The sequence below is a fragment of the Daucus carota genome, chromosome 6, assembly GCF_001625215.2.
Source record: "Daucus carota subsp. sativus chromosome 6, DH1 v3.0, whole genome shotgun sequence".
Lineage (NCBI taxonomy): Eukaryota > Viridiplantae > Streptophyta > Magnoliopsida > Apiales > Apiaceae > Daucus > Daucus carota.
This window is the reverse complement of record NC_030386.2, coordinates 7,687,451-7,711,429: the sequence shown is the minus strand read 5'-3', so window position 1 is coordinate 7,711,429 and position 23,979 is coordinate 7,687,451. Positions and strand designations below refer to the sequence as shown.

The 23,979-nt window shown below is 35.6% G+C and overlaps 2 protein-coding genes across 9 annotated transcripts; both read right to left on the bottom strand.

Moving 5' to 3' along the window:
• Positions 1 to 1,973: 1,973 nt before the first annotated feature.
• LOC108224301 (BTB/POZ domain-containing protein At5g47800) lies at positions 1,974 to 7,062 on the bottom strand. 6 transcript variants are annotated; one of them, XM_064079835.1, is made up of 7 exons: positions 6,838 to 7,062; positions 5,500 to 5,624; positions 4,900 to 5,009; positions 4,718 to 4,787; positions 3,734 to 4,138; positions 2,891 to 3,631; positions 1,974 to 2,758 (listed from the first exon to the last, which is right to left on the bottom strand). In XM_064079835.1, the coding sequence occupies exons 3-7, from the start codon at positions 4,956 to 4,958 to the stop codon at positions 2,165 to 2,167; spliced, it is 1,869 nt and encodes a 622-aa protein (XP_063935905.1). In that variant the 5' UTR covers positions 4,959 to 5,009; positions 5,500 to 5,624; positions 6,838 to 7,062; the 3' UTR covers positions 1,974 to 2,164. The 6 variants fall into 6 exon arrangements, with proteins under 6 accessions (XP_063935905.1, XP_063935903.1, XP_063935902.1 ...); XM_064079833.1 differs by having other exon boundaries at positions 3,734 to 4,144; positions 6,838 to 7,056; XM_064079832.1 differs by having other exon boundaries at positions 3,734 to 4,144; positions 5,500 to 5,614; positions 6,838 to 7,056.
• A 3,340-nt stretch (positions 7,063 to 10,402) lies between these two features.
• On the bottom strand, positions 10,403 to 18,421 carry LOC108225388 (pentatricopeptide repeat-containing protein At3g26782, mitochondrial). Of its 3 annotated transcripts, none has more exons than XR_001807587.2 (3): positions 17,365 to 18,421; positions 16,001 to 17,150; positions 10,403 to 11,988 (listed from the first exon to the last, which is right to left on the bottom strand). XR_001807587.2 is itself a non-coding variant. In XM_017400237.2 (2 exons), exons 1-2 carry the CDS (start codon positions 18,286 to 18,288, stop codon positions 16,107 to 16,109), a joined length of 1,968 nt encoding a protein of 655 aa, XP_017255726.1. In that variant the 5' UTR covers positions 18,289 to 18,421; the 3' UTR covers positions 15,848 to 16,106. The 3 variants fall into 3 exon arrangements, 1 of the variants encoding a protein (XP_017255726.1); XR_001807586.2 differs by having other exon boundaries at positions 10,403 to 10,657; XM_017400237.2 differs by lacking the exon at positions 10,403 to 11,988 and having other exon boundaries at positions 15,848 to 17,150.
• Between the last annotated feature and the right edge of the window lie 5,558 nt (positions 18,422 to 23,979).

Sequence of the window (23,979 nt, the reverse complement as noted above, 5' to 3'; positions counted from 1 at the left end):
TTTTAAGAGATTGTTGAAACGTTGCTCAAGCCTATTCAAAATACAACTTCATTTAATATGTGTTACTCGCTGATTGAAGATTATGACTTCAAATTATTATAATAAATTTCCTGATCATGGTTATTTATATTGAAAAAGAACTAACTAAACATATTTGTATTGACGCAATTATATATCGACTTCGTGATTTGAAAGAATGCAAAGCTCTATTATAAATATTTTAATAGTATTTTTATATTTATCTTATCGAATATTTTACTATGTTGATGAAAAATTTTGGGCTCCTCTGTAGATGTTTGTTGACTTCGTCCCTACACAAAGGAACTGGACCTGAATAAAGATAATGCTAGTTTTATTATGAAATGGCCATTGCAAGACTAATCAAAGAAATTTCATGAACGGTCGGGCAGTTTTCAACTTCTATATAACCCTCAAGAGAGATAGTTATCAATGATAAAATATACTCCCTCCGTCCCCCTCAATTCTTTACATTGGAGGGGGACACGGAGACCAAGACAGTGTATGAAAAATGAGTAAAGTTAGATGAAAAGTGGGTAAAGTGGTGGGACCCATCAATTTTTAATAATAGATTTGAGATAGTGGAGGAAAGTAGTGGGTGTAATAGTAGTTTTTATTGTTAAATATGAGATAGTGGGGGAAGATAGTGGGTGTAATGATGGAAAAAACTTACTATTTATGGTAATGTAAAGAAATGAGAGGGACATCCCAAAATAGTAACTGTAAAGAAATGAGAGGGACAGAGGGAGTATATTTATATATATTTTTAGGGTCAGGTTCCACATAGATCTTTTAATTTTAGAACTTTAGAAACTTTATTAAATGATAATATTTAATTCCATGATTAATGTAAATTTTCCAAAATTATATAATTCAATCATATAATTTATAGGTTTGTCCTGCTGCAGAATATTTGTTAAAGATCTTCAATACAAAGTACTACGTCATACTGCTGCGGAACATATAATAATATAATTAAAAATGATTTTATAATACAATATTTTTGTAGGAAAATACGTCATACTGCTGCGGAACATATATTAATATAATTAAAAATGATTTTACAAATTGTAGGAAAATGCAAATTATGCATATACTGCTGCGGAACATATATTAATATAATAGAAAATGATTTTATATTGCAATACATTTGTAGTAAAATGCAAATTACTACGTCATACTCTGCAGAACACATATTAATAATATAATAGAAAATAATTTTATAATGCAATATTTTTTGTAGAAAATACAAATACTGTTATAGCACGTAAATATTATACACTAATATGATTTAATAATTATACCAATACTGCTGTAGAACATAGGCAACTAATATAACAAGCAATTTGATTAAAAGGTAATAATTAAATTTTAATACATATAATTATAGCATTTAATGCATTCATTAATTACCTATAATCAAGTAAAAAAAGTTAAATAACTAATATTAAACGCAATATTTGATCATAACCATTGATTTAACAATAATCTAATGATTCTGTATGCGTGCTAAGTTCTAATTTAAAATGGGTTCTAATTTGAACCTCACCTTATATTTTCATATGATTTATTCCCATAATTTTAGTATTTTGTATATAATCATGTTATTACTAATTGATTTTAAGTGTTTAATGACAGGTAAATAAATATTCTTAAAGTTGGATTAAATGAAGCTTATTTGGGCTTAATTAGATGACAATTCAGATAAAATTTATGGACATCATGCGAAGCAATTCTTGTTTGCCTGAAAAGTCAGCCTACAAATAAAAGAGGTCCAATTTTATTGTTAGTATGTCACATAGATTTTTTGCCAAGGGGTTCAGAGGGGTGTGGAGCTAGAGCCCATTGATATATCATATATATTTATTCATTTTCGTTAAAGCCCATAAGAGATTATTGTAATGTAACTTTGATCCCGAAGATGCTGTATGAAATTTTACAAATGAATGGATGCCTAGAGAGTAAAACAAATATTTTCCAGATACATGTATGTTTAAGCATATAACATAAATCTACTATATATGTTTCTCTACTTTTGAAATGCTATTTAGAAGGTTACGCAGATTATTGTGCATGCTTAATGACTTGTCCTTTCTTCTGGCGAACGTCAGCATTCATCCAACTGCAGATGCATTGATCAACATAGTTATCTCTGTCTTCTAGGCATTGTCTTCTTGGGTTCAAATCCATTACCATGAGTTCCTTGTCCGATCTCTACGTTTCTTTCTTGGACTTGTTCTATGATCATCTTCTCTTTAAGTTCAACTGGCAACCTCTGATCCCGGATTCTCATTTTCTGATGTTCACTTTTTTCACCAGTGCCAGGAGTTTTACTACTTCTTGCAGTGACCTTCCCTGAAGTACTGTGTTCTAGGAGCTTTTCACTTGCCTTCCTGATGCCAGGAGTACTACTTCTAGTGCTCTCCACTTCACTGAGTTTTCTCGAGGGGCCCAATTTCAATTTGCTTAATTCATGTGCTGCGGAGGCAGAGGCTGGTGTTTGTTGTCTTGCAGCAGTAGGAGGACGAAGCTCCTGCTCGTCCTCCTCTTGCTTTTTGATATTGTCACTACTTGTTGCCATGCCAGCTCTCTCTTGTTCAAAGAATAAAAGTTGCACAACTGTTCTTAATGGCAGCCGCTCATTTTTAACAGCATGAGCACATACCTCCGGTGACAATCTCTGGCAGTCTAAGATGCGACATAATTTCTTCTTCTCCTGCTTGCTTAGCTCAGGATGCTCCTTTCATGTTAACAACAGATCATCCAGACACATCAAGCAATGCGAAGGAACTGTAGTAATAAATTTATTTACCTATCCATGCGAATATGCAAATTATATGCCAGTAATGCTATTAAGGTATATAGTGAGTACCTCTAGATAAATGTTAATGGCCTTGTAAAGTTCATCATGGTTGGGCCTTGAAATTTCAGGTAGCGCTTCTGCAAGCCACAAGAACTTCTGTACTGGTGTGTTTACATCTCTTGCTATTAGCTGTAGATATAAATCAATGAGTTTTCCAACCTTCGTAATTGATCTTTGATATCGTGTACTTCCTGCATTACATTGTCTCTTCCATTCCCTCAAGTAACTCTCTAATACCGCTCCAACCAAGTTAATGTCATAAAAGTGTGTATCTTCTGCAGAAGGAGAGTGGGATGGTAGCAACAAATCATCCAATGCTGCATCCTCGAGCTGAAGGCTTGACCTCTTTATAAGTTCTGCCTTTATTGCTGGAGAAACTCCAAGAAACTTTACCATACTTGAGAGCCTGAGCAGGAATCCAACTGAAACAGATCCTCTCTGTTCTGGAATCATGCTCGCAATGCTTACAAGTATTCTTCTTTTTCTATCTAAAGATTCTTCACTTTGAGAATTTGAAGTTGCTGTAGGATTAATTTTTTTAATATCTGGTAGCCAACAGCAGGCATAGACATGCAAAGCCTCGCCAATTAGTTGTAGAGGCAGCATATTTGCTGACCTTACTGTCGTTATAATGCATCTGAACAAATCTATGTCAACCTCACTTATGTCCTCAGTCCACCAATCCTTAGGGACATTCTGGTGCCTCTTTTCTGAATACCCTGGTCTGGTATAAGTATAGGGCCATGTGACCTGCAGAAATTTTCTATGCAATTAGAAACTAAATTGCATGTTCAAAATAAACATTATTTCCATTACAACCAAGAATTGTGAAATCAATGCTAATTCTCTCACCTTCGATGGCGGTGTCAGTATTTTGTCCACAATAGAATCGATGCACCTTCTGATGATTCCAAGGTTTTCTGACCACTCTGACAACCTTCCAGTAGTCTGCAGAACGACAATTGAATCTTTCCAGCCTTCAAGAATACATGAACTGAAAAATATCTCGAGTTTTAAAGCAAAATTTCCTTTTTCAACTGATTCAGTCATTTGAAGAAAGTGAGCAGCACAAAGTGCAGAAACAATGTTGTGTGCACTAAAATTGGTCGTGATTCCATAGCAAAACTTGGCACACAGCTCGAAAGCATCTACCCCTCCAGGGATCTCATGAAGCTCCAGTACCATGACATTGTCAGAATCTCTGGCATGTGATGAACAGAGTCGTTGTAGAAGGCCACACTTTGGAAGAAGCACAAACTGCAGCTAGATATATGATAGTTAACAGATTTACACAAGATCATGGCTGAGAAGATAGAAAATCATGCATTAACTTACAACAAAACAAAATAGCAATCAAAACAAATAAAGATTTTTATATTACTTTATTCTTGTTTCTCATTTTAAATCTAGCATGTAGTTTTGTTACAACCATGTGCAGTAGATTTTGTGCTGCCACAGTGTTTTTATCCTCTCATTCCAAGATATTTTAGTCTGGAATACACCCAAGAACCTTTTTTCATTAAAACTCTACAGGACTGCTAGCTTACCCACTAACATCAAACATGCCATCTTAATTTTTACTAAAAAATTTCATAACATTAGTTGCGCATATTTTACCTCTTCTCTGAATTTTTTTAATACTTTCTTTCTAGGGATATTGCACTTGCATTTAAATATATACAGAAACAAAGTAAGCATGCTCTCAAATGACCAGAAATGATTGACAGGATTTTATCTGTTTTGTCAAAAAAAAAAATAAATGTTGCTAAATTTGTTCTGTCACTTTAACTTATTAAATCCAAGCAAATTTGATACTCCAGAATGGATAAACTGTACCGTATGGACATGATAACTGATGTCGTCAATCAGTACTGTGAGATTGCTTGGTATATCTGAAGTTATCTTCCTGCACACACATATCAGAAAGAAGTCTTCATAAATTACTTGATGATTTTTTTTTCCTAAATACTTGATGCTTTTTACTGAAACCTACATAAGTAAGCAATGTCTACAATTACCTGGCTGCTTCTTCTGTGTAGAATGCATCTGGTCTTGTTCCCAGTTTCATGAACTTCATCGTTTTAGGCTATTCTACTGATCTTCTTGAAACACCAACAACTACATTAAGCTGCGAACAGATGTGCAAAACTGCTTTCATTGCTAGTGGTGCAAATTATCACATATAGGATCATATGCATAGTGAAGTGTGAAGAAAATATGCACAAGCCAACTGCATAATAGTGTTGCAGCTAGATCTTTTAAGCTTTATCTTATATGAAGAACTTACAGAAAGGCAAAAGAAACAACCTAGAATGCATTTGAATGAAATACATATAGGAATTTGATACCATCTAATGAAAAATTTATAGAGATAAGTAGAGTAAAAGGGAAACAATTTGTAAAGTGATATTGTGAAATCTGATGTGGTAGAAGCATATCAAATAAAAAATCCCAGGATATCTCACTCGAAAGTATGGTCAGGGACTTGGGGGTGGGTCTGCGATATGGTACGAGTGAGGAAAGAAATTAAGATCATATAATACCAAAAGCTGAGAAGATGGAACTGAGAAATTGTTGAACAAATTGTTAACTGTAGTAGGAGCAGAGCTTCAACTCACCATGCACTTGAACTTTTGTCCTTAAGATTAACTTCATCATGGTTGGAGCCCCACACAAACTATCCTTTAATCAGTCCGAGGAGATGAATTATAACAAGTCTCATCCACTTCTCTGCTGTAATGCACTTGGGAGCTTTCAGTGTCAATACATTACACAGACACTGAGACACACATTCCACTTATATAATTACTCCACCTACTGTCCTAATTATTCCTTAACCACACCTTAATTATATTTCCAGGAAGAAAGCAACTAAAAACACCAAATAACATGCTTTATATAATTAACTAGGTTGACTGGTTGACCACAACTTGTAACTGAAACCAATCAGTAGCGGGTAAGATTCCCCTGTCACAAACAAATGATGTTCACCTTGAACTCGCGGAACCAGGCTTGGGCTGACCCCGCTCCAACACCTTAATTTTTAATCACGACTTAAAAACACTAGTGAGAAGGAAATTATTAGTCCTGACTAAAATATTTAGACGAGTCCAGACCGCTATTTTGAAATCCTGATTCCGCCACTGAGCTTATGCACGTATTCATACAGTGCTACTACAAAAGATGGACATATGTGTTTGTGACATTTAGGTATTGTCCAAATATGGTACAGTATCAACTACTTTAGAATCCAACTGTTGAAAGGAAAAACTGAAACAATATTTCCATGTAAATGTTAAGTGAGAAAGCAGAGAATCTTGCAGACACACTTTTTTGGATAGTGGATTCAATAGCTACATTCCATTACCACATTTATGCGTGGTATGTATAGAACATGTTGATCAATAGTTACCATAGATGTCTATATCAAATCGGGCTTACAATGAAATTTGATGATTCGGAAATTGTAATGTGGCCATCACATTACCTTGTACATACTGCTAACTGAAAAGTAATCATGTCTTTAAGTCTCTCTCAAACTGATAGAGGATCACTGGGTGAACGTGAACCTCACCCGTTCATATCAAAAGGCCTAACATGGATACGTGTCCGAGTATCGATTATAAAGCTATGTTATCTGGACTCCGTTAAAACTGTCTAACATGAATACGGACAATCCGAGTGTGATGTAAAATAATAAGTATCGGAGTGTCAATACTCATATCCGAGTATCAATTGTCCGACACGAATTCATATTTGATTCATATGGAGATATGTGTTTGCATGCGTTGGTGTCGGCAGTGTAAAATAACAAGGAAGCATGAACATCAACATTTGTTTTCTTTTATGCATGCAATCATGTTCCTGACTTGTTCTCACACAAGCCAATATATATACATATACTGATACACATACATATATAACACCCGGAGGCAAAAGAAAAAAGGATCGAGTACCCTTAGAGACTATTAGAGAAAGCAAAGCTGCTGCAGAGGAAGAAAGCCAGTGTGCCTGATTACCAAAAATCTCGTAAACCCGATGTGTGAAGCAGGAGATTGTTGAGACGACAAGTAAAACCGAAATTTATAATTAGTATGGGAAATGAAAAAACGACAAGTAATATGGGAAGGAGAGACAGCATGCAGAAGTTGTATAGTTTGTTGGGCATGCTAATAAGCTAAGGATTGGAAGTTATATATGATGAATTGAATTGAATATTATAAGAGTGGGAATCAGGTGGGACCGTGTATTCCGAGGCTTAATCAGCTCGGTGAGTTTAGTCATCAGCTTTGCCAATACTCAATCATACTTCACCCCACTACACACACATTGGCTTCATAGAGTATTTTTCTTCTTCGGTTTTTCTAGTGTGTGCCCCGGAATTGGGAGAGCATTTTGAGATGCACATGCTAAGCACTAAATTCTATAAAAATGATGGATTTTAATTGGTTCTCACTATTTTATAATTGTGGACCCTCCTGCAAATTCACCAACCACACCAATTAAAATCCATCATTCTTATAAAATTTGGTGCTTAGCATGTGCCCATAGTCACACACTCGACAAACCCTTTCTTCTTCTTGTTCGCACAAAATAAAAGAGTGTACGCTGAGATTTATAATTCACAGCAATAGTCGTGTCGGCCACATTCGGTTTTTCATCATTCTTCTCTTTTTCGTTCTATTTATTATTTGACTTTTACCCGACAGCAGATTCTCTCCTTACTTCTATATCCTTTTCGTCGTTTTTACAAAAATTGTGTGATTTAATAAAATTTACGGTTTGAACAACTTTACCAAACTATTTAAATGGTCTTCACTATATTGAGAAAAACGGGGACAAACGAACCGAAACGAAAAGGACTTGTATCCTCTCCACTTCGCTAAGCTTAATTTTATCAAATCAAGAAATTTATATTTACAAAAAACTTGATATATATTTTCCAAAATAAATATTTACTGAGTGTTTAATTCTGATTTGCAGATATAACCTATTACTGAAAAATATATTCTGATTTTCTAAATTAACTTGAAATTAAACTTTTTCTTTGCTTTCCGTCTTGTTGGAATTGAATTATGGTAATTGTTAAATCATAATCATAATCCGACTTATACAACTTATATAACCTGGAATATAGCAAAAATAATAAAGATGATACCTTAAAAATCTATATAATCAAACAATTTTATCTTATCATTCAACTACTGAAACTATATAAAAATTTTATTCCTTACTTGCTTTAATAGATGTATCTTAAAATGTATTCATTCTAATTATAAGCTAGTATCCAAAATATACATGTAACAAATTCACATATATTCATTCTTATTACTGTCCATGTAATTAACATTTTACATTTTTAGCGAAAAAATAACAAATCATTTACTTTGCTTTCTTCAATTGTTCGCTTTTATGTGATTTGGTTACTCAAAATGTCCGAAAAAGCAAAATTTCTGATACAAATCGAACCATCCAAGTAATTCTACTTCCAAACGAAACAAGAATAACAATATATTTATACCATAATATAAAAAGCTGTAATGTTGTTGATGGATATACCCTTTTGTTGGGTATAATTTACTCCCTCCGTCTCAATTTATAGGTCCACTTTGGAAAAAAAATTTGTCCCAAAATACTTGTCCCTCTCTTTTTCCAATACAAATTTATCTACATATTAATTGTGACTTTTTTGAAACTCAACATTATTCTCACTTCTCAATGCACTAAATCCCTATATTTATTGTGATTTTTTTGAAACTCAACTATATTCTCACTTTTCAATGCACTAATTAATGATACATGAGATAAGATTCTATCTAACCAACTTTTTTCTTAATATGTGTGTTTATTCCAAAATGGACCTATAAATTGAGACGGAGGGAGTATAAATCTCACAAGACGAGAGAGATCAGGGAGACACCGCAACTAATGCGATCGAAAACTAAATTAAAGTTGAATAATTTTGATTGACGTACAAAATGAGCTGACCAAAGGAAAAATAAGGGGCCGTTTGGGTGGACTTAAAATAAATACTTCTTGCTTAAAATAAATAAGTGAAATAGAAGTCAGAAACAAAATAAGATTAAGAGGTTTGGGAAATAAGCAGAAACTCTGAAACAAAAGCTAACAGTCCTAGCTTTTTATAAGTATTTCTTGACTTATTACACAAACGGTACGAATAAGTACTCATAACTTATAATCCTGAAGCTGGACTTATAAGTCCTTAACAAACACCCACTAAATGAGCACTAACAAAATAAGTTATGTGGACCCATGCATGCCGGTTGTTCGGGGGCCAGCAACTTACCATCTATCTCGACGTCTCAACGTCGTAAAACCCGTGCACAATTAAGCAAAACATAGAAATCGACACATGCTGCACATTTGTGACCATTCCGTCTCTTCAATGTTTACCACCACTATACATAGACTCACTCTTCTTTCCTCTTGCTTGCTTCAAAATCAAATCACTTTTCCATCCACATCTAATCAACTTCACGATTGCTTAGTTTCTTAAGCATCGTTAATTTGATTTTTAGTTTTTTCATGGTTACGGTAAATTCTAATAACAACGTCGTCCGTAAAAAAATCTTTAGTTAAAATGTGAGTTGACATATAAAAATAAAAAACACAAATAATTTGTTGAAAATATCACACTCCAACCTCTACATGTATGTAAGAAATCTTTAGTAATATCACACATCATTTGTTATCATATTGAAGTGATATGTTTTATTTATAATAATATAAAATATTAATAATATATTTTTTTAAATTATAATCAACCAAGATAGTCATATTATCAAAGCAGAATATTCTTACATGTCAGCAAAATTTTACCTAATGAGTTAAAATCCAATTCAGCCGACCTTTATAACCAATGTCATTGGACAATGTCTTACTTGTTCAACAAATTTTACATAATAAATTACATATCCAATTTAGCCAACCTTTATGACCAACGTCATTCAAGATGCTCTAATGCTGGTATCTTTGTCAAGAACCCGATTTTTTCCTTTGATTCTGAGTTTTTGTCCTGAGGACTGGGGTCCTTACCAAGAACCCGAATTTTCCGACTCTTGTTAGTCACAGAAGAAGATGTTACCGGTTATTAACAAAAGACTATAAGCTATTACTCTGAAAATACAAGTTGACTATCTGGTTTTTAAGACTAAATGATGAGTGCAATTATATTAGTTATCATTGCACCCTGGTTTGTACTACTGATTAGCCAGTGACACAGTAAAAATAGTAGTATACTGCAATATGGCACCAGCAGAAAGCTTGATTCCTTTGCATATCTAAGAAACTCCAGGGTCTGTAATCTAATCATGAGATTCTGGAGCATGATAGATAAAGCTGTGTCCCTAGCTAGCTGTAGATTCATTATATTGCATATCATGAAAAAGGACTAAATACTATAATTTGAATAAGTGGTGTCAAATAATATCAATTCTTTTGTATTCGTCAAAAATACTTATATTAATTTGAGAGGGGGACACTACTTATGATGATCAGGAGGAAGAAACAAAATACCAGGTCCAGGTCAGATTTGCATGAGAGAATTGCAGATTATACAACCATGGCATACTGATATCTACTAAAATACAGATCTCTTACGTATGATTTTTCAGAGAAATATGTCGATTTCACAAACATGTAAATGAGACGCACCTCAAGAACATAAACGTCTGGATTCTTGCAAAGTTCGCTAAACATCAATCGTCACAGGAGAATGCCTCAGCTGGATGCCTGAACTCAGTTATGCATCATAACCTACACAAATTGCAAGAACTAATGTCCAATGTCTACTAAACAAGTATAATCAAGATCCACACCTGTTGTGTGAAAAGACTAAAATTTATGTGGCCAAATTTAAACAAATGGAATCAATATATATAATCCACAAGATTTATAAAAAAAAAAAAAAAAAAAAAAAAACCCACCACCATACATGGCTGACCATATTCAAGGCCCAAAGGATATGCACACGCTGTATCTGTGTGATAATAGCTGTGTTTGTTTATGCAAGGTATTTTTGATTCTCATATAGTATGGCTTTGCGCATCTGTAAAGCTAAACATGTAAAACAGTTATAAGTTCATGACCAGTCGAACCCGAGCTAGATGATCAACTATAATTCCGAGAACTGCTGCATAACTGGACTGCCTTCTGATCAACCCAAATACAGATCATGACCTCATTGACAACCATCTTGTAACTAAGCTCTTTGAAGCTATGCTGCGAGGTTTCATGTATATATATATAGAAGCAACATGTATGTCCCAGCATTCTATACTGCAGAAGGGAATACGACGGAACCATGATCTATGCCATCAAACATTGATGCAGATAGATGCTTCTTGCTCCGATTCTAGTGTTAAATTTCACCAGAAGAAGACATGGATACATGGATCACCAACTCCTTCCCATCAAGGTCACATTTATACAGTAAATTATCTACATTCCTGATATAATGCCTTCTCGACCATACTAAACATGACCGTTGGATGCCCTTGCAGAGTTGTGAGATATGCTTCGTGCTCCGATTCTAGTGTTAAATTTCACCAGAAGAAGACATGGATACATGGATCACCAACTCCTTCCCATCAAGGTCACATTTATACAGTAAATTATCTACATTCCTGATATAATGCCTTCTCGACCATACTAAACATGACCGTTGGACGCCCTTGCAGAGTTGTGAGATGATCCCGTTTATATTTGGTACTTTTCAACGCAATACCACTATACAAATTTGCACATTGCATCCCATGGATCTTCAACGAAGATCCTTAAGTCGGCACCTCATGTTTAGCTCCAAATGGAGATCACATACAACCAAATTTAAAACAAAAAGTTTCTTGCTACATCCACATGAGGCATACAAGATGCAGCACAAGCTGAATACTTGAACTTGTTATATAATGGTATTCCTATTTTGAAAGTCACCTTTCGGAACTCCATGGAAGGTCATTACTTCTTCAATGAGCTAACCTTGTCTATCAGAGCGGCGATTTTTTTATTGTGTGCTTCACATTTTCCAGGGAGTATGAGAGAAATTTTGACAACCAGCTCCCTCCACCATTTCATCCAGTTCACTCCCACTGAATAAATGCACGATATAAGCAGTTTGCACTTTGCACTTTGCAGTGACCAATAACATACAAAACTATTGTGAAATTCAGACGATGTTAAGAGATATGCAATGCAAGAAAACCTCGTGTAGCACAAACTGACACTTTATACACCCTACAACAAAAAGAAATCAGGACATGAATTAGTCATCATTCTACTCTGTACTGTCGACTACTCTGTTCTCTAAACCGAAAAACTGTTAGACATAGTATACAATCATAAATTACATGGTCACAACTTAGACCCTCTGTTGCTCGAGGCCTCCAACTCCCCGGTCAAAATGGTGTTCCTTTGTTGACATGGCACAGTACAGATTCTATAACTGGTCCTTCGGTGGGAAGCTCGACAATTAAGATGACTGAAGAGTGAAGATGATTTTAAAGGAGATGACAGAAAGCAAAATCTGCTTTCAGCTATAGTTCTCCTTGGTGGTTTTCAATGCCTTAATTTATTTACTAGAAGCTTTATTGTATCTGTAGGAGATTACTCCTTTTAGACACCCAATGTTTCGAGGTTCCGAGGTCATACTAGAAGTTCTGTGTTGCGGTGTATCTCTGCTGAAGACCTAAGCAATTCTGAATCTGGTGAAAAGAGTAAAGAATTCATCTCATGTGATGCAATAGCAACAAAAGTTTGATCTATTTTTACTCCTCCAGGAAGATTGTTAGGCATATTAATTTCTTGATACCTCAGTAGTCAGTACTTAGCGTTCATTGCATCACTAACAGAGGCAGATCAAGATGGTTCTACAGAACTGTTCTTAAAAACCTCAGTTATGGCTGTTTCCGGTATCTCTGGTATCTCCAAGATTGCCCTAGTGGTTGGGTTGTCTCTACATTTCTGTTGTATAGTTGAGCAACCATGCTAACAGGATTCTGTAGTTTGGAACTTGTTCTGCTTGAAAGGAGCAACCTCCTCTAATCTGTTTGGGGACGGAAAGACACTGAAAAATCTAAATGGTGTTTCATAAGCTGTTTGAGTAGAATTTCTGGATGGTGGTAAATCAAGATCTTGTTCACCCGTGAATGGATCTTTTTGCAAGAAACGTATAGCGAGAAGAATCCAGACATTAAAATTCCGACAAGGTTGAGTAAGATGAAATCTGAGCCCAATTACACCATAGCACATATAAACAGAATCAAAAAAAAAAAAAAAAAAATTTAAGTTTCCTGGAATCTGGAGAAGTACCATCCTAAAAGATACGGAGTAAACAGATATCTTGCAGAAACAAATATAATAAACAATTTTAGAATGGTAATAAATACTTCAGGATTTACAGAAGCATCATTAGTAGCATGATCAGCAATTCAGCATCTCTCTACATATGTTCAACCTCATCATCTACAAAGTTGCATCTAAAATCCAAAATTGTTCAGCTAACATGGTCAACACTTTTATTGGCTTAAAAAAATTGAAACATGAATTAAGCACTAGAGACTTCAGTGGGATTCAAGTTTCAACAATATTGATCACATAGCTAAATACTACTTGATATATGAAAGAAATTAATAGTGAATGTGAAATAGATTTCTAAACCAGTAGTTATAAGAATCAAAAGGATAAAGTAATTGCCAAATCGTTTTATAACACAGGGGAAGCAGAACATCAGCAGGTAAAATAGAATTCACAAAATTATAATTAAAGGCAATTACATAAAATAAAATAGCACTCCCAAATTAAAATCTTAAACAAGCTACCCCACATTCATGGATTAAAAGCAGTAATTCTGAAATTAGATTCTACCAAGCTCAGATAAACAGAATTTGGCAAGGGTGAAGCTGAAAGAAGAAAATTAGTTAAGACAATGACCAGTTAGTTCAGTCCCATCTGCCTGAACCTTAAGTCATGGAGTACCCGACTTTAGACACAAAAATTAAGAATTTGGATTTGGACTTTTGGTACACGAAAAATGAAAAAACATGAATATATTTACCGGTGTGTGGGTTTCCGGTAAGACACAAGACGTAACTACACAAAATTAGTTACTAAGTTACTAAAATATAGTTTTGAATACATTTATTACACTTCTTAAAACACAAATTTATATTCGAAAAACAGTGTAACTTCATAATTAAACCTCATATTACGATATTTAGAAAGTTAATGTTTTTGCATAAAATTTTGTTTTTGTGTATAATATTAGTGTTTCTACGTACCTTTTTGTCATTTTGGTACACTTTCGTGTATCTTGTATGTTCGTGTCATTTCATCACGTGTACACTAAAGTACATGAACAATTTCGTGTATGCACAAAAAGCCAGAGGAACATGGCGTGTTCATTTTGGGTAGTGAAGCACATGTAATAAATTCGTGTCGTACTTAGGTAAATATACATGAAAGACCCCCTTTTATTGTTATTGATCCAGCCTTTCTTCGCTTTGGTAGTTAATCACGACACAATAACCAGGTCTAGCCATGAGGATAAGCCAAAGCAATCTTAATAGATAAGGATATCCCACGCCTTACTAAAAAATGTGGTATTATTGCAGTACATTTCAAATGGGACTACCAGCCGGGTCTTATGCTTCAAAGAAACAAACAAATACAGCCTTAAGGAATATTGATATTAATACAAAGAAAACCAGAATGAAAGCTACACCTCCTCCAGCCTTCTCCCTCTTCGATCTTCTCTTCTTTCACACACAAAAACACACACATATATCAATGTGCCTCGGCTACACTCTCGCCGCCGCGATTCTCCTCCTTATCCTTCTCGGAATCGCCGCCGCGGTGTTTCACTTCGTCTACAAGCCGGAATCGCCGAAGTACACCGTCAATTCGACGCAATCACCGGCTTCAATCTCTCTTCATCTCGCCCTATCTCACCGGAGTTCGACGTCAGTATCAGCGCGAACAATCCGAACGACAAAATCGGAATCTACTACGAGAAGAAAATCTCCGTACAAGTCTACTACTCCGACGATCGTCTCTGCGCCGGAGTTCTCCCCGTCTTTTATCAGCCGGTGAATAAAGTAACGGTTTTCAAAACGTACGCGTCTTTCGTTCAATTATTTTCCAGTTGAATGAACTTTTTTTTGTTTGATTAAATTATGATTAATTGCTGTTGATTATAGTGATTTGTTTGATTTTAATTAAACTTTTTGTTTGATTTGTGCCTGCTGAGTAATCGGTTGACAATATGAGGTTATGGTTTTGCGGTCGTGTGCGAGGGAGATAGCGTAGCAGTGGTGGAGGCGGTGGCTGAGAGTTGCGGCGACGGCAGATCCGCCTTCTGAAAGGAAAGCGTTAATTGTGCCTTAATTGAAGGCGCTATTTGTGCCTCATAATTGAGGGCGTTATGGGCCTCATAATTGAGGGCGTAAACCGTGCCTCATAATTGAGGATGTTAATTGTGCCTTTTTAAAGGGCGTTAATGTGTCTTAATTAAGGGCGTTAATATTTTATTAATTATGTCTTAATTAAGAGCTTAATTGTCTCAATTACGAGTTATCATAATTGTGTAAATTTTTTGATGAGCACATGCATTTACACGTGATATTATTAATAATTAATTATTGGATATATTTTTATAATTTATGTAATCTAATATATATCGTCTTATATTTTTCTTGTTTCCTTTGTTTTATTTTCAGGATTCTTGGAAGAAGACCGGTTTTCTTTTCGGACATTAAAGTTTTATTGTCTAAATTTCCCCGGTCATCTTACATGTCCGACGGTTAGATACTAAGTTTTCTTGAATGAAAGAATTATCACGGTGAATTGCCGATTCTTATTTGTGAGATTTATCCTCATCTTCAAAAAAAAAAAAAAATACAGCCTTAAGGAAATACTTTAAAACTGAATCACTTTGTGGACAAAACGGAATGATGTACAGTAATTATATAGGTGGAATATTTCAGCAGACAAATACAGCATTCAACTCAACTTCCCTAGTAAGTCAAGCCTCAAGACATAATTGACAAAGAGCTATCCATGCACAATAGTCATAGCATAAAACATAGATTTAAGAGATCAACTTACAAACTCTTTCCATTCTTGCAGAAGATGTAATTCTTTAGTTCAAATAATTCAGAGTGGGGGTGCTAGGGATGTAGTAACAAAATGCCTTTCTCGTTTTCAATACTGATCACCAATAATCCTTACAAGAACAGCAGCCATCTTTAAAGTGGTGAAATCTTTTGGAATCTCTCACCACAATTTCTCGTTTTCGAATCTTGGAAATGAGTTTTATCATTGTATGACAATCACCACAAATACGAAGATTCTTAATTACCTGAATTGCTGCTCCAGGGACTGAGTTCATAAGACCAAATGCCACTGCCAACTTTTCACTGTGAACTCTAATTGACATTCCCTTCTCTTCCTCATTCACGTCATGAAGAACTGATGTCATATTGGGCATGTAACCTGCTTCCTCAAGCTCCACATATAATTTCTCCATATATGCATGAATCCTCTCATGTTCAGGATGCTCCATGTCTCCAACCAAAAACACATGAACCCTTCCTTTGATTTCAACCAGACTAAATCCCGGAGGCTTCATTAGCCCGCGATTTTTCATAAGTAATCTCATTCTTTCCACATCATCCCACCTTCCAGCATCCGCATATATGTTTGAAAGCAATACATAATATCCACAATTTTTTGGATCTAGTTCAAACAATTTCCTTGCAGAGATCTCCCCGAGCTCCACATTTCTGTGCATTCTGCACGCAGCTAATAGAGAACCCCATATCACAAAATCAGGCTTTACCTTCATTTTCTTTATCAGATTATAAGCCTCCCCAAGTCTACCAGCACGACCAAGAAGATCAATCATGCAACCGTAATGCTCCACCCCCGGTTCAATACCAAATCTATTCTCCATGGCACTGAACCAATACTTTCCTTCATCCAACATGCCAGCATGACTACAAGCTGCCAGGACTGACACAAAGGTTATGTAGTTTGGTTTTACCCCAGAACTATTCATACAGCAAAATACATCCAAAGCTTCTTTCGCAAGACCATTTGCTCCATAACCAGCAACCATGGCACTCCAAGACTTCACGTTCTTTTCTTTCATTTGATTAAATGCCCTCTTTGCTGCTTCAATTCTACCACATTTACAATACATGTCAACGACTGAAGTACCTATATATACAGTTTCCTGAAGACCCATCTTCATGGCCTACATTGAAAGAGCATGCAAAAATAGTTTAAAAGTTATTTTATAGGTAAAAGTTACCAAGTTCAGGTTTCAGGTTTCACAACGTTAGGGCACAGTTGTAACAATATAAGCTTAATAACGCATAAACAATTTCCGACATCATGAATCAAATAGATCAATCATAAAATCATTATTACTATTACATATAGTACACAACCACACATGAAGATGGTACCTGATTATGCAAACACTTTCCAACTTGCAGAGCTCCAGAATGTGCACAAGCCAATAATACAGCAGATAAAGTTACACTATTATAGTGAACATTCTTATCCCTAACAAGGGCAAAGAACAATTCCATTGCCTCGGCTGACTTTCCAACTTGAGCATACACAGCAATCATGGAATTCCAAGATATAACATCCTTCTCATCCATCTCATCAAACACTTTTCTAGAGGCACCAACCTCCCCGCACTTGGCATACGCATCCATCAAAGTGTTACCAACGCGTGTATCCCCTTGAAATCCCCTTTTTACTATAAAACCATGAAGTCCTTCTGTTATACCCTTCCCCGAAACACGAGAACAAGCAGACAGAACTGATACCAAGGCAACCGAATCAATACCCGCCTCTTTTTCTCCCTCAGTTTCACTTTCTTCCTTCAAGAAGTCCTTAAAAAGTATTAGGGCATCATGCGAAAGTCCATTTTGGACATACCCAGTAAACATAATAGTCCAAGAAACCACATTTCTTTGAGGAATTTCATCAAACAATGTTCTTGCGTCCACCAAGTAGCCACATTTTGAGTACATATCAATGAGAGCAGAAGAAACAAAAAGGTCTGATTGTAAGCCAAATACGAAAGCCTGTTGGTGAGCTTGCCTGCCCGAGTGTAAATCAAAAAGTGCAGAGCAAGATTTAATAGCACATGGAAAGGTGGACCGGTTTGGGACAAGAGAAAGCTTTCGCATAGAAGAGAAAGCTCGAAGAGCTTCAAGCGAGTCCCCGTTGCGAGCCAAGTCAGCAATGACAGAGTTCCAAGATGAAACACTTGTTTTGTCTACGTATTTCGTAAACAAGCTTGTGAGGTTGGGATTGGTTGCTGAACACTGACTTAAGGCGCTCAATGCCGCCGATTTTGTATTTGAATTCTTCATCAGTCGAGACTACACGTATAGATGACGAGCTAGAAAACTATTGTCGTACAAATATGGGTTTGAAGTTTAGGCAAATCATATTTTTAGCATTATTATCTCAGTGTGTTTCTGATTATTACTGACTTTCAAGTTTTACGCCCATTTCATGATTAATGATATTTAATTATAGAAAATAGTAGCATACAAGTCTCTCTGCATCTATATATATTTCTATGAATTGTTGGTGTAATAATCATAAAAAAATGCTTGATCGTCACATTTTTCTCTGTTCTCTCTCCTTTGATGATAATTCTCTTACTCGATTTCTAACTCGCTGGTGATGCCGCTCTACTACAACGACATTGTAATCCGTTTTATACTGGGAAGCGATCGTGACAGTCACGCACAGTACTCAGATTTTGTTATACTGTACTCGAGTTTTGTTATACTTGTTATTGTCTCTTGATCTTTTGATTTGTCTCACTCATTGTTTTGCATTACACACACAAACACAATAATTTTGTTGTTTGGTTTTAACACACATTGTTCAACAACTTTATCACAACAAAACAAATACTGGTATGATTTTTTTATAAAGTCACCTAAATACATTAAATTTATAATTAAATTAGTGAATAAATTTGACATACCAAAAATATGATATTAAGTTTACTAATATTGAAGACTCGGATTTTATTGAGTTTCTCTCCATATCATGTGTAAGAAATTTTGAGTTCTGTCCATATATGTGATCCATCTAGGGTCATAGAAATAGTGTAAGAGTGGTATATTTCATTAATTTTCATGACGCAATATCGAGGTATAAATAAATAGATGGCAGTTCTCGACATTGATGAGGAGGGGAACGAGAGCTTTGTTTTTTACAGAGATATTGAGGAGGAGGTTGGTAGATATGAATTGTGCCTTGTTGGGAGGCTGTTGACGGAGAAGAACATTAATATTGGAGCAATGAAAACCAAAGTTGTCGACGTATGGAAGCCTTCTATTGGAATTAGCATAAAGAGATTGATCAGGGTTTTTTTTTTGTTTCAGTTTCATCACAAGGAGGGCCGGCAATGGGTAACAAAAGGAGGGCCTTAGATGTTTGACAATGTAATGTTGGTCTTGGAAACGATCGTCGCGGGTGAAGATCCTCTCAAAGTTCAACTCTGGCATCTGAACTTTTGGATCCAAATTCACGATCTTCATTTGGGTTTTATGCTGGAAACTGTAGGGAAACAACTTGGAATTTTTTTTCGGGGAGTTTCTCCAATATGATGCAAAGAACAACTCCTTTATCTAGAGAGATTGTATGAGAATCAAAAAGAGTGGATGTTAGGAAGCCACTTAAATGTAAAAAGAAAATAGTGAAGAAGGATGGAAAGGAGTTTACTATTACATGCAAATATGAAACGCTGGGAGAGTTCTGCTTTTGTGTGGAATGGTCACTCATACACAGAGATTTTGCAGGAAACATATCGATAATTGAGGTGAAGAAACTGTGAAAGACCGGGAAAGTTGGCTAAGAGCTCCGCCGTGTAGGGTGGCAAACCATGTGCAAAGTAAATGGCTCAGGGGCGAAATAGATTCCATGTGGGAGTCTAGGATTTCGGGGAGATTATTCAAAAAAGGATAAGGAGATACATGTAGGGAGAGATTGTAAGAAATCAGTTGCTTAAAAAGCTCAAGAGAGTAGTATTGACCTGAAATCAGCTCATAATGCAAGTTTAGCAGGATTTAATACCACATCAAATCTGTTATATGGTTTAAATGAGGAGGATAATGCTTTGAAAATAGACGAACGTATAAGACAGAGAGGGGACACAAACAATCCGAGAATTATGGAAATTGATGGGGACAATCAAAACAATGAAGCACAAGGTTACCACCTTAAACAAAATGAAGTTGTCAATTCTACTAGGGATTCGGTAACATCTGAAAATGATTTATCGTCCAAGCTTGCTAGCCAGTCGCAATGAATCCTTTAAGCTGGAATTGTCAAGGATTGGGTAATACTCATACAGTTCGTGCTCTGCAAGATATTTTTAAATCTCAAAAGGCTGATTTATTATTTTTATTTATAACTCTTGTTGTAGGAAATAAAATTGAAGATTTATCTTCGAAGTTAGGATTTGCTAATTTTAATTCAGTTGACAGGCAAGGTAGAGGTGGTGGGTTATCAGTTTTTTGGAAGCATAATATGGTATGTCATTTAGTGGACTCTTCTCAAAACCACATTGAAGGTAGAATATGTCTTGGTGATTAACTTGTTTATATGGCTATCCATAGGGCGAAACATCAAACTTCTTGGGATCTCCTTCGCTTAATTGCTTCTAAGTCTCAACTTCCATGATGTGTTTTTGGCGACCATAATGATCTTCTGTATAGCTCAGACAAGAAAGAAAAGCACCCTCACCCTCAAAGGCTCGTGGAAGGCTTTAGAAGCGCTATTGATAATTGTTCACTGGTCGAAACTAATTTGAATGGTGGATGCTTCACTTGGGTAAAAAAGTAAAGGGACTCAGGATTGGGTTATGGATAAGCTTGATAGAGCTTTTGCTACTGATTCGTGGTGGCATTTATTTCCTCTTGACTCGTTGTCAGTGTCTCATGTTATTGCCTTAGACCATGATGCTATTAAATTGGAGTTGGTAAATGCTTCTGTCTCTAAAAAGAATATTCGGTTTAAATTCGAAAATACATGGTTGAAAGAAGCCGAGTTTCGTGCAGAGGTATCAAATTACCGGAAAGATCTTTCCCCTGAGTCACTTACTTCCTAAATTGATTTCAGTATCGTCATTCATGGCGAAGTGGGGCAGAAATTTCTTTCACAAGTCCTGTGAGAAAGTCGTAAATCATAAGAATGAATTAATTCTCTCTAAAATAGAGAAGATGATGATGGAATTCAGGTGTATTTTGACGAGAAAGAAAAATTAAACCAACTGTTTTTGCACAAAGAGTTTTACCGGAAACAAAGAGCAAAAAAAATTGGGTGAAAGGTGGTGACAGGAACTCCAAATTTTTCCATGCTACAACTTCCAGCAGGAAAAAAAGAATCACCTTTCAATGCTAAAAACGAAAGATGGCAGGATGGTGACAGATCATGACAAGATGAGTGACCTGCTAAAGCTTTATTATACAAGCGTTTTTGCTACAGATGATAATTTAGGTAATTACCCTCACCAAGATGGTGAAGCAAACGTGACAAACCATCAAAATGAATGTTAACTAAGGAGTTATTGTTTGAGGAATTTACAGAAGCAATCAAGAGTATGCATCTGGACAAAGTTAGTGGCCCTGACGGACTCAACCCAGCTTTTTTCCAGCATTCTTGAAAGCTTCAAGGAAAGTATATCTTTAATTGTTGTCAAACATGATTATCTGAAGGCAGATTCTCTGATGGTATAAACGATGTTAATCTTGTTTTTACCAAAATTTGCAGGGGTAAAAGCCAAGCCTATTTAATTTCTATAACAATGGAGTATGTGTTTTTATGTATGAATAATTAAAAGATCGAATGAAAAAAATATCGAAAAGAAAATAAGAGACAAGAACACAGGCAATTTTGGTGACGCGGAAAACCCCGAAGAGGGTAAAAACCGCGGGTGGGGATTAATACCCAGCCGAAATGAAATGTTCACTATGTAAATGTTTGAGTACAGTAGCTCTTAGATGTGCGTACAATTTGTAAAAGTAGGGTAAAGCTAAGTGTTTATAGTGTGTTTTTCTATTGAGCACTGAAACCTATTTATATAGCACAAGCATAGAGTCCCACCTTTACTCTATTCCTATTTTCACTCCACTTCCCCGTAACCAACCCACGTGCTTGCGCCTATCCTCCACTGTTTGAATTGCTCAACTTCAACTTCTTTTATCCTCAGTTTCAACTTGAATTCCATGTTATGCGGACCCGCTTTGAATTATTCCTTTGGCTTATCCAGTAGTTTCATCTGCAATTGTCCTTATCCTGTCAGCTCTTCTCGTCATGTCAGCTCAGCTTCCCGTCATGTCCAGACGCTTGTAAAATTTGAGATTTATTCGTTCAATTAAATAGCAACCAGAATGGACGATGACTTGTAGTGTCGAACCCCGTGACTAGATGACCAAGTAGTTACTATCAACTTGAAGTCGAGATGATGTTTCAAAGTTCACTAAAGACGTCATTTGCTTCGAGGATTTTGGCTTGTTTTTTTTTAAGAGAGGCGATCTCAAGTTGACGTCGACGTCGTCTCTTTCTTTGTAATAAAAGGAACGCCGATGCTATGTTAAACTACTGACACTTGCAACACGTGATCGTGTCACATTGATTTGTCTTGTTCATTGTTGTCATGTATCAAGTCTCAATCTCGTTGTGTCGTTACAAAGTTGTCTCGAGTTGTCATTGTGGTCTAAATTTTCCAATGTTAAAAATATCGACGAGTAGCTCATGTGTTGTCGTAAGCTTCACGCTGTAAGATGTGAACATTTTGTATCTGATCTAGTTGTTTGCAGGCTTGTATGTAGTTACAATCAGCCACACAGTATTAACATGTCAAGTTGCGACGTTACTTTACATTATATTTGTAAAGCCCCTTGTACATGTCTTCGGATATGTGCAAGATGTCGTATATAATTTTGTGATTGTCGGCTGCGTATTTCTATGTGTTCGTGATTTGAAATTGTTTCATGTAACCCCTGAATTTGGAGTGATCGTGACGTAATGAATAGGAGTACCAACATGTAAAGTGTTTTGTAGCATGTCTTCCGTTCGTAATTATGTAATTTGTAAACATGATGTGTAACTCGTCATCATAGCTATAACGTGATATGTTGTTTGCAACCTTATATGTCACTTGTAGTATGTGTGACATGTCAATGTCATGACATGTAGAAGTGTCTGTCGTAATTCATGTGTAATGTGTCTGACCAAGGGTCATGACTTGTGTAATTTCGTGGAGCTTTCGTCGACATGTATGTTAAATACGCCAATGTATTTAAACTTGCAATATGCGTAATTGTAGTCAACATATACATTTTTCAAACGTTGATGCACGTAGTATATGTATTCGACAAATATATATATTCGATGAATGTATAATTTTCAGACGTTGATGCATGTAGTATATGTATTCGACAAATAGATAAATTTCAAACGTTGTTGTATTCGACAAATTTGCTTATTTTCAAACGTCGATGCATGCATTCGTAGGCTAGTTAAAAGGCCTTTCCCTCTTGAAACTTAGCTCATAATTGTAGTTGTGATTATGAAATATTTAAATTCATAATGTTTTAATGCATCATTATTCGTGGCATCGTAAGTTATTTGTGTAGTGTGTAGTATTGTCGTCATCATCTTTCGATAATGATCAACCGTAGTAGGATGGGTGATCAGCCCTCCTTATCTATCAAATATGTATCTAAAATATACTCATGCAATATCATGTCACAATAAATATCATGATGAAGACGTCAACTTTAAGCAATTAAACATGAAGACAATTTGGAACAACTTGCATAACATATTTCAACACACATATCTATCAAGTCGAGTAGCAAGTCATGTAATTAAGAAACAAGCACATGTGTCATTATGATTAGATCATGAATCATTCAAGCAAACATTTATTGGAAGCATGAAATATCATTTAAATAGCATAAGCCCAAGTAAAGATCGTAATCAACTTATTATCATATTGCTAAAGACTAAGAGAATAAAGAGGATGAGTTCACTTA